General features: G+C 44.1%; 1 protein-coding gene and 1 non-coding gene across 5 annotated transcripts in view; both read right to left on the bottom strand.

Moving 5' to 3' along the window:
• Positions 1-11,577, bottom strand: part of RPN2 (ribophorin II) — a 54,589-nt gene that overhangs the window by 33,828 nt on the left and 9,184 nt on the right. For all 4 annotated transcript variants that reach the window (XM_025000709.2, XM_025000710.2, NM_001034604.2 and 1 more), the window contains exons 3-6: positions 6,960-7,055; positions 6,260-6,435; positions 1,449-1,524; positions 300-434 (exon numbers count right to left, since the gene is read on the bottom strand). In XM_025000709.2, the coding sequence (XP_024856477.1) occupies positions 300-434; positions 1,449-1,524; positions 6,260-6,435; positions 6,960-7,055 (483 nt within the window). The remainder of the gene's footprint in view (positions 1-299; positions 435-1,448; positions 1,525-6,259; positions 6,436-6,959; positions 7,056-11,577) is intronic.
• LOC112449394 (small nucleolar RNA SNORA38) lies at positions 8,772-8,902 on the bottom strand. Its single transcript, XR_003037967.1, has one exon. It is a non-coding gene; the product is annotated as a small nucleolar RNA SNORA38 (small nucleolar RNA).

Genomic DNA, 11,577 nt, shown 5'->3' with positions numbered 1-11,577 from the left:
TTAGGAGTGCTGGGGAGGACAGGGAGGGGGACAGAGAAAAATGCACTTGGCCTCTGCACCACTGTCTCATGACAAAACCATATTCCATTTAAAACAAGTGTAGCAATTTGCTTTCATGCCTGTCCCGCTGACAACCAATTTCTCAAGAACAGGCTTCACATTTTTCTTTCTCATTTCCATGCCGAACCCAAGATAGCCCAAAGCTAACCAAATAGCCCTCTCTGAAAGGCTATCGTTAGGAGATAATGTCAAGGATGCCTTTGAGTTTCATGTCAGAGAACTGTGATGTAGGAAGGCACCTCCTTAATGGATGGCTCCGTCCCCACATGGTCCATAAGCTTGTAGGTGGCAGCCACAAACAATGCCGTCGTTTCCAGTCCTTCTTCAAACTGGAGATACACACCTCCCAGTTCATCCAGGCGAGCAACAAGGTCCTGTCATGACAAAAACGGAAGCTGGTTGGAAGTCAGGGGATAAAACAGAGGTAAGATGGACAAACCACCGTCACCCCAGTGCAGACAAGGTTTTGGGAAATGTCAGTCTGTAGACCACTTCAGTCTCTCAGTGCTTTCTCAACAAAGGTGCTTAGGCGGAAAGCGAAGTACAGCATACAGGCATCTGAAGAGAACGGTATCTTCTGCAGCTCTGAGAGTGCTCCTTCCCCAACCCCTTCAACTTATGCCCAAGCCCAGGAGTCAGGCCACTCAAGGCACCAACTGCTCTGGGCAGAAGGCCAGTGGGCCAGGCTGCGGTGTAGCTGGGAAGCACTGTGACATGGATGGATTCGAAGGCCATCTGTTTGGATACAAGCTCTAGAGCTAAGCCTTTCTCCTCCTTAATCAATGCTCTAAAGGATGGAGAGAGACATACTGCTCTCCGGGGAAACATGATGAGGCAGCTAACGTGCCTGTGGGGCAACCCAGTGACAACACTGTCAGACTGCCTGTCATCACTGGCTTTTCGGTCCATGGGAGCAGGCTCTGAGCAGCGGGAGGGCCTGGGCAAAGGATGGAAGAAGAGCAAAAACCACAGCGACCACTTGCTGAGTGTCTGTACTAGGCACTTTAGAACTCCACTTGTTCCTAACTACCACCATGTAGGCAAATTGAGGCTCAGGCATTAATAATTTGAGGTAACAAAGTAGTAAGTAAAAAAAAAAACAAAAAAAATGAATTTCAGATTTGTTATGTTCTAAAATCTGTGGACTATGAGACCATACCTACCAAAGTAGGATGAAGTAGTTTGTTGTCTCACTGATGGTGTAACTATACTTGCCTAACCAATACTCCCTATGAAATACTGCTCCGATACAAAGAACAGAAGTGTGCCAGGGATATGAAAAGAAAGGTAACTGGCTGTAACAAATGATTCATGTTTATCTGCAAGACTCTTCTAATGGGTTTCAAAGACAGGAACTGGGAGATTCCCTTGGCAAAATAAATTTGTACCTCAATCTCCTCCACGATGCTTCTCAGGTCAGCCTGCTGGGACAGGTAGGAGGCCGTCTGTAGAGCCTGGACTGTTCTGGAATGTAAAGAGTAGAACCCCAATGAATGGCAAGTCTCTATGCACCCCTTCCTGTATCGGGGTATCTGTAAAAATATCCTGCTCTTGTTCTTTAGAAATGTGACAGTCTCGGGCCTGAAGGAGCTGGTTTACAGTCTATGTAAATGGGAATCTAATGGGGATTGTATGTACATTACATACAATCTATGTAATGTAAATCTAAATATATGGGAAAGAGGCAACAAAGACCATCACATTACAAGGAGTTCCCTGATGGTCTAGTGGTTAGGACTCAGTGCTCTCATCGCTGGGATCCCAGGTTCAATGATTGGTTGGGGAACTAAATCCCATAAGCCATGTAGTACAGCCAAAAAAATAGACCATTACTATCACAAAGTTCACTACAGCTAGAGAGAAGGCAATCTGGGCAACAGGATCCACAAAAGTACTGAAGGCAGAGAGAAGAGATGGAGCACCAGTGAACCCCCTTCTGAACCTCCGTTTGGTTCCTAATGGCATTGCACAGAGAACACTAGACGAAGACTTCATTAGCTCTAGAAGAGATACACTCTGAGATAGAATGGGATTCAATTCAACCAAGGTACACTGGGCATCCCCATGTCACATGAGGTACTGTGCCAGGCAGAGGCTAGCTACCTGTTAACTTTCTACTTTTCTTACTCCAAGACCAAAGAAACTTTGTGGAATGTACATATGTAGGTTGCTGGTAGAATCTGGAGCAACTTTTCTGAAACCAGATGAATGCAGCAGAAACAGGAAGCATTTGGTAAACATACAGCTAACACTTGTGCTGTTGTCATCCAGCTAGGAAACCTGAGAGCTGCTCGTCCTTGAGGCATTAAATAAGGTGAAAGGAATAAAAGATCTGGTTCTCAAACCAGAGTCTATTCTTTTTTTTTTCTTTTCTATTTCTATTATCATTTACTTCTGACTATAAAAGTACATATTTGTCAAAAATTCACACAGATTACTAAAGAAAGTTAAATTTCTTTAGGTTATTTAAGAAAGTTAAAATTCTTGTAATGCCTACCCCTAAAAGATAACTGCTCTCTAATTTATCTTTAACTTAATAGACTGTACACACTTTTCCATGAGTACATATAAATGTATTTCATCCTTATTAACAATGACAAAGTATTATATTGCTTAGATGAACCATAATTTACTCACTTAATCTTCAACTATGCACTTGTATGTTTTACTAGGTCATACAGTGCTGTAACTGTTAACCCTTATCCATGATTGTATATGTATATATACATTTTAATTCACTGAAGTGAAATTCACATGAAATTAGCCATTTGAAATTAGCCATACTAAATTCAGAGACATTTAGTATGTTTCACAATGTTGTATAATCACCACCTCTATATAGTCTTAAAGCATTCCCATCAGTCCAAAATATTAATAAAACCCTATATCCATTAAACAGTTTCATTCCATTTCCCATCCCCCACTCTCCCTGCCCCCTGGCCCTGGCAATCTGTGTTCTGTCTCTATGGATTTACCTATTCTGGATATTTCATATAAATGGAGTCATACAAATGTGACCTTTTGTGTTTAGCTTCTTTCATTTAGCATAATGTTTTCAAGGCTTGTCCACTCTTAACACAATCAGCACTTCATTCTTAAGGTGCGATGTAGTACGTACGTCCGACAAAGGTTTGCATAGTCAAAGCTTGCGATTTTTCCAGTGACTACTGGAAAACTATTGTATGGATGTGACAGCTGAGCGCCAAAGAATTGATGCTTTCAAACTGTGGTGCTGGAGAAGACTCTTGAGAGCCCACGGGAATGCAAGGAAATCAAACCAGTCAATCCTAAAGGAAATCAACCCTGAATATTCATTGCAAAGACTGATGCTGAAGCTAAAGCTCCAACACTTTGGCTACTTGACGTGAAGAGCCAATTCACTGGAAAAGACTCTGATGCTGGGAAAGACTGAGGGCAGGAGGAGAGGGGGGTGACAGAAGAAGAGATGTTTGGGTTGCATCACGGACTCAATGGACATGAGTTTGAGCAAACTCCAGGAGTTGGTGATGGACAGGGAAGCCTGGCATGCTGGGGTCACAAAGAGTTGGGCACAACTTAGTGAACAACAAACAACAAGTTAAGTATGTCCATGTAAGATATTTTATTAGGTTCTATTCTCTTAACGTGGGTAACTAAGAATGGAAATGGTGCTTTTAGAAGTGGAATGGAGAGAGCTGAGGACCCCTGGTGGTTAAGCTGATGCTGCTCAACCCTAGAAAGGTTCTCTAATTCTCAAGAGATGACCAGGCCTTTGTGTAAAAACACCATTTATCAAGTCAGTATTTTGGGGGATGTAGAGAGAGAATTTGTCTGCTTTCGTTGTGATTATAACAATTTAGATTCCCTCCATGGAAAAAAAATTCCATTAAGGTGGCAAGCTGGAAAACACAGGGGTCAGAACTCATGGAGATGCTTGTTAGAATGCACTTGAGAAAATGAAACCTGAATTTCCAAACAAGACAGAAATTCCACATCTGCCTACAATAAACACTGAGCCCAGAAAAGACTGCTAGGAGAGCCTAGAAAGAACTTTTCAATTAAGATATCATTTTTCTCTTCTTCAGAACAAGACAGCATCACGCTGGTAACAACCTCAGAAGTTTTCAGAATGAAATTAATCCACTTAGCTTAATCCAAAAGCCATTAATCATTGGCTTTATTTATTCCCCAGTCAGCAACTTCTCTCCCTCTGGAGCACTATATGCAAACACTAAGAAAGCAGATCCTGTCTTACTAATATACTGTTGATGATTCAAAGACACTGGGTTATGAGAGACCACAACAGCATCTTTTTAGATTGTTCACTCAAGCTTACAAATGTTCTTTTCCTGTTCTAGACAAGTTTATGAACATTCATTTCCTACAATAAGTTCAATTAAATGTAGAAGGCCCATTTAGAAAAGTCTTAATTTATATCAGATTTCCTAAAACAGGGCAATTGAGTAGTAATATTATATAAGGCATTCTGCCAGTTTGATCTTCACAATAACCCTATGAGACAGATATCATTCTCCCTGTTTAACATACGAAAACACTGAGGTTTAGGGAGGTTAAACAGCCTGCTCATGGTCACAAAGTATAAGAGGCTGGACTTGAACATTTCTCTCACATCCCAAGCGTGTGGTCTTCCTATCTGAAGTTTTTCAAGAGGAGAGAACAGAAATATAAAAGTATAGTTTTGAACTTAACTCTTTCTTGGGCACCTACCATGGTACCAGGCTCTCTGAGCACTACAAATAAAGCTAAAAAATTACAATACAATCAAGTAACCAGCTCCCTAAGAAAGGGACCTGAGAAGGAAATGCTCTAGCGAGCACGAACTCCATGTGGCCCATGCCCACTAAGACCAGGCACTGCACTAAGCTCTTGACAAGAACCATCTTACTGAACCTTGATATTTGTTCTGTGATGTTAGGATTATTGATCTCATTTACAGATTAGGCTCAGAGAGGTTAGTAACTTGCCCAAAGTCACACAGCAAGAAACAGAGCTAGTATTCAAACTCAAGTCTAACAGACCCCAAACTGGATATACTTTCCTTGTACTTCTTTCTGTTATGGAGTTTAGAGGAGGGAGATTTTCCCTTTTGCTTAGAGGGCAATGGAAAGATATTTCTGTAGAAGGTAGCATCTGAGTGAGGCACTGACAAATGAATTCATGACAGGAGACACAGTGGTGATAAGTCCTGTGACCTGAAACCAGAGCACCACAAGGGCCAAGCACTGGGCAAAGTGTGCACAAAATGTCATTCCTAGGAAAAGCCCCAGCCCCCAAGTCACTGATTACTGACCACGTGAAAATGAGTAGGATGTGAGAGTGACAAAGAGAAAGGCAACTGACTGTGAACCTGCTCTTAACAAAGCTTCAAGTTTAGAAACATTTCAGTTCTTAGCAAAAGCAAAAGCAAAAGCAAACCAAACACTGGGAGACAACTGAACTACTCTGCAGTAGGGCACTGCGTCGCTAATGTCTTGCTGACGATAAACAGGAGTCCAGGTACTCCAATCCCTCTCAGGGTTGCAATTAAATGGGGGGCACGCAGAAAATGAAATACATGTATACTGTGCTTAATGAGGAGTTTCAGGATCAAAGGGGGGGAAAAACTACGTGCAACTTGTAAGCTTAGTAAACATCCTGAAGTCAGTTACAATACACGTACAATAAATGTATAACAAACAGGAAAGTTGCTCAGTGTTCCTTCCTAGTGGGTGCTTCTCCCTCACCCGAGCCTTTTGCAGACGAGCAGGGTTAGATCCCTAGGATACTCTCCCCTCTGAGCCCCTACTCCCCCGCTGGGTGCTGTCACCCACAGCTCTAAGGGACCCCAGGAGCCCTCCTCCATGGCAGAGTCTCCACCATCACACCGTGGCCTGGCCAAGCCTCAGCACGAGACACACATGGCTCCCTGGCCTCCCTCTCCCTTGGTCACTCCTACCCTTGCTTCAGCCCTAACCTCAAATGCAATCGTGTCTCTGTAGCAGCACACTTATGTTCTGACTCAGTATTTGCCCTGGCCAGGGCAGCTACAGGAGACCATGTGTTGGGGAGCTGCACAAGGACATGGACCTTAGTACAACACGATGTCTGCAGTGCCGACAGAGCACCTGGAGCACAGCAGGTGCCCAGACAACACCTGTGGAACCAGCGGATGAAGCCTCTCGGGGAAGCAGCCTGAGAAGCGCTTGAGATGCGGACTTACGCTAGCACGGTCTCCTCCTTGCTGAGACGGGCAGTAAGGGCACCGAGCGCTTCCTGGGAAGCCAAGGGGAGGCCAAAGCCACTGAGGGCTGCCACTGCATGGTAGATCTGGGCCACCGAAGAGTCTTCGCTCACAGCTGCCAGTAGCAGGTCTTTGGTCTCATTTGAAATAGAGATCTAAGAAAGGATAGGCAGACACAGAGTTTAGAACAGGTGAGGGCCGCCTGCGGCAGGCAGAGCAATTACCACAGTCATATCACCCACTTGGTCCTCGATCACTGTCTTCAACATCTCAGAAGCCAGAATTAAATATCTGGGAAACCTCAGCACAACACTTTTGAAAATATTCTGGCAAGTTACTAGCCTACTGATAGGGTTCTCCTGTGATCAAAAAAATAGATTTCTAGAAATGTGGCGTTTTCACTTTAAACATTTTGAAATGTTAAAGGGAGACTATAAGAAAAAAAGCAGGACTTCCCAGAAGAGAGGCAACTCAAGGAAGAAATTACTTAAAAATTCACAAAAAGTGAAAACTTGGGAAACATAAACCAAGTCCATCTCTTTAAGAAAAAAAAAAAAAACCCACAAGAATGGAATTCCAATAGTCTCCCTGCTAAAAAAAAAGTCTCACGTGACCACCTGTCTTCAAAAAAGGACTTGACAGTTTAAAGTAAACACAAACGTGAAGAAGCTGGACTCACCTCACACCCTGAGAGGGCCTGGCTGGACTGAGCGGCGTAGAAAAGGGAATCCACGTTGCTGGGATCAAGGTTTGATTTAATGAAGGTGCACGCTTTCTAAACAGAGGGAAAATCAATGGTAAGTGGTGATACACACGATGAGTGGGTCAAGTGTACGCAAGACTGAGCGACTGACCTGGACTGAACTGAACCACAGCCCCAGCTCAGGGGAAACAGCCCCTGAGAAAAGACCTCCAGGAAGCGCTTTCCCCCCAGGCCTGGAAGTAAGAGTTCACAGGATGCGGGGAAGCGAGCCTCTTTTGGGGAAGAAGAGGCAGCAAACCGGCGTGTGTTTGCAAGCCTTTCTTTGGAAGGACCGTGTTAGCTTCTACAAGGGGAGAGCTCCAGAACTGCTCAGAGGCCCGATATTGGAGAATCACGGCCGAGATTCTGCTCTGCCCTTTGCGAGCCTTGCCAAGACATTCCTAGCTTCTAGCGTTACTGCCCAGGAAGGAGCAGGCTGCGGGAGTGTGTGAGACATGACTGGCGCCTTACTGGCCTCAGGGCCGCTACTGCCTTTCCTTTCGACCTAGGACCCAGGCCTACTTGGAGAAGGGTTAGGGTCTGGTTGTTTCCAAACTGCCAAGGGCTACAGCAATGAGAGCTCTGTCAAAGGTAAGGGAAGAGCAATTGGATGGATTCTCAAGATGTTGCTTGGTCGCACTTTTTTGAATGATGAATAAAATTCTGAGCAATCTATGATGGCTTAAAGAACCAGCTACACAAGATTTCAGTTTTTAAACAGATATTTTTCACAGGAAGCTATATTACTCCCAAATGCTAACTTCATAGAAAGAGCAACTCTAGGGCTTCCCTGGTGGCTCAGTTGGTAAAGTATCTGCTTGCAAAGCAGAAGACCTGGGTTTGATTCCTGGGTTGCGAAGACCCCCACCTGGAGAAGGGAATGGCTACCCACACCAGTATTCTTGCCTAGAGAATCCCATGAACAGAGGAGCCTGGTGGGCTACAGTGCATGGGGTCACAAAGAGCTAGACACGACTAAGCAACTAAGCATACACACACACAGTCCTTCTGAAGCTGGAAGTAAGGAAAGGAAAGGTGGTCACTCCCACTGACACCTGCTCTGGCATAACCTGTGCAGGGTGTTTATGATGCTCTTCCTCTTAATGAACATGAGGACCCTGTGGCAGGTATTATCATCCCCAGTGAACAGAGTAAGAAACTGAGGTTCAGCATTGGTAGGTAACCTCATGAAGGTTACAAAGCTAATAAATGGCAATGTCTTCACTCAGATGTCTCCAAAGCTAAGTCAGGTTCAACACATCTAAAAAGGATTTGAAGAAGAAAACAATCTATTCAAGAAATCCTTTCAGCAGAATGTGGGTAATTGCTGTGTGCTTTGTCGCCATCTGGTGCTTTAACAATAGAACAACATCCAAAGCCCCAAATGACTATGGTCATTGTTAGCACTTTTTGAGCACTTAAAATGAGGCAAGCAGTGTTGACAAGTGCTGTATAAGCATTTCTCCTTTAGTAAGAGGATCTATGCACTAGGTCCTCCTATTACCTGAATTTTACAGATAAGAAAACTAGGGCATAAGGTCACTCAGCTCTTAATGAAGGAACTGGAATTCAGACCCAGGCAGCCTGGCTCCAGTCTGAGCTATACAACCTTTCTAGGGACTACAAAAACGACCTATTCCTGTGTGAAGCCAGCATCATGCCTACTATACTTGCTTTGCAGAGACAGATCTACCAGCTGTCTGTGATTTCAAAGCTCAAAATGTCAGCAGCTTGTTTTTGCTTTTTTTCCTATGTGGGATGGTCGATCTTGAGCCTGCAGGAAGGAAGCTGGCCCCAGATTTCTCCAAATCCACATTTGTTTGCCTCCAATTCTTACGTGTCTAAAGACAGGAAACCACAGACACGCCTTTGTAGGAGGGTCATGCACGCTCCATTCTCTTTGACTCCATGAACCACAGCCTGTCAGGCCCCTCTTGGGGAAAATTCCATGAATATGGAGGCAAGAATACTGGAGTGGGTTGCCATTTCCTCCTCCAGGGGATCTTCCCAATTCAGGGATCGAACCTGCATCTCCTGCATTGGCAGGCAGATTCTTTACCAAGGAGTCACCTGGGAAGCCCTACATATACAGTACTTGACACTGAAATGAAAGATGTTCATTCTTCATTAACACCTAAAATCAACTCTTATTCCACACTCCACTGTTCCCAGAGCTGTGCTCTCCTCTCATACTTACTCAACCCCATTCCTCTGTTTTCCTGTTGAATCTGTTATGACAAAATAACCAAAATCTCCCCTAATGATCTATCTATGACAGCAACCAACTCAGTGGATCTAACAGAACTGAGGGAATTCTCCCTACTCACTGAAAGCAACGACAGCTGAGCAGGACACACCCCACTACATGGAAGTGGCAGTAACAGAGACTCTTTCTCAATTGGTTTATTTAATGTGCATCTCTTAATAAGGAAATCCACCAGCTCCTAAACGTCCATACAACTCCCTTCCTTCCACAGCTTACAATGTACACATCACACCCTCACCACAGCATGTTTCGTAAGTGATTAGAAGAATGAAATATGTGATTAAGCCATTTATTTTCTGATTAAGAGGCACATTTAGAGAGTTTTCATTTCTATTACGCTAAAGTTTACAATTCATTCATTCAACAAATATTTGTGGAACACCTTTTGTTCAGTAGGCATTAAGCAATGCGGATGGCAGTTTGATAAAAAAAATAAAACATCCATGTACATGAACTACCACTATTACATAATAGTACCATTAAGAGCTAATACTGATTACACACGTATTACCTGCCATCACCATGCTAACCACCCTACATCCATCAGCTGTGAGCTGTACTGTAACTATCTCCATGTTACAGATGAGAAAACAAAGATTCTGAAAGGTTCGGTAAGCAGCACAGGTCCCTCGGTGGTGCGGTAAGTCAAGATCTTGAAGCCAACCACTGAATTAGGAACAAAAAGCCACAGCTAACTGTACAATTTGGAGAAGGAAATGGCAACCCACTCCAGTATTCTTGCCTGGAGAATCCCATGGACAGAGAAGCCTGGCAGGCTACAGTCCATGGGGTCCCAAGAGTAGGACACGACTTAGCGACTAAACCACCACCACCACCAATCACACAATTAGCTGTGGTGTTGCAGAAGACTCTCAAGAGTCCCTTGGACTGCAAGGAGATCAAACCACTCAATCCTAAAGGAAATCAGTCCTGAATTATTCACTGGAAGGACTAATGCTAAAGCTGAAACTCCAATACTTTGGCCACCTGATGGGAAGAACTGACTCATTTGAAAAGACCCTGATGCTGGGAAAGATTGAAGGCAGGAGGAGAAGGGGATGACAGAGAATGAGACAGCTGGATGGCATCACTGACTCGATGGACTTGAGTTTTAGCAAGCTCTGGCAGTTGGTGATGGACAGGGAAGCCTAGTGTGCTGCAGTCCATGAAATCGCAAAGAGTCGGACATGACTAAGCAAATGAACTGAATCACACAATTACCCCCGAATCACAGTGCACTGCAGCTGTCTGGATGGCTTTAGCCTATACCTTCAGCCTGGGCCAACATCCACTCGAACTTGTGACATCAGCAGAGAACACCCGCAGGGGCAAGAGTTCAATCTAAATCCACAGGCAGCTCCAAATCATGAGACAGATTAAAACGTAGCGTTCTGGGCTTCCCTGGTGGTCTGGTGGTTAGGAATTTGCCTGTCAGTGCAGGGACTTGTTGGGTTCAATCCCTGGTCTGGGAGGAAGGATCCTACATGCCGCAGGGCAACTGGGCCCGTGCACCACAACTACTGAGCCTGCACCCTAGAGTCCGTGAACTACAACTACTGAAGCCCACTTGCCTACAGCCTGCGCTCCACAAGAGAAGCCACCGCAACGAGAGGCCTGCACACCACAGCTAGAGAAAACCCGCATGCAGCAACAAAGACCCAGCACAGCCAAAAAATATAGAAATAAATCTTTAAAAAAAAAAGATATCATTCAAGTTAGAGTAAGACCACCCCACTCTTCCAGGAGGCCCCTGGACTGAATGCTATGGTCCCACAAATGTTTGAAATCCATTAGTAGAAACCTCTCATCTGCATTCAAATCCAAAATGTAAAATTAACCTAATAATCCCCATTTTCTCTCCTATACCTGATGGTACAAAACCTCTGCTGGTCAAGATTGCTCCACTCTATGCCTCTCAACTGCTCTCTCTCTTCCCAGGCTCTTTACAGACACCATGGGCTGTCCATACAGTATCTACACCAGCCCCGTCTGAACTCTCATGAATAAATTATCAAAAGCAAAATTATAAAAGCAAACGTTTTAAAATATTAATTATAACAATAGTTAACAATCAAAGGGCCTTTCATGGGCCTGTTACCTATCAGGCATAACATGATTTCACATTATCTTTTCAATGATCCCAGGAGAAAGGCATCATAACTCCCATTTTACCGAGATGGAGCCAAGATCAAAAGCTTGGGCTAACGACTCTGCTGCTTGTGCACTTTCTTTTGAGTAAAACTAATTTTATCAGGCGGTACCTTGACCTAGAGGGTTTACAACAACATG

This window comes from Bos taurus, chromosome 13, assembly GCF_002263795.3.
Source record: "Bos taurus isolate L1 Dominette 01449 registration number 42190680 breed Hereford chromosome 13, ARS-UCD2.0, whole genome shotgun sequence".
NCBI lineage: Eukaryota > Metazoa > Chordata > Mammalia > Artiodactyla > Bovidae > Bos > Bos taurus.
This window is presented reverse-complemented; position numbering and strand designations above follow the sequence as displayed.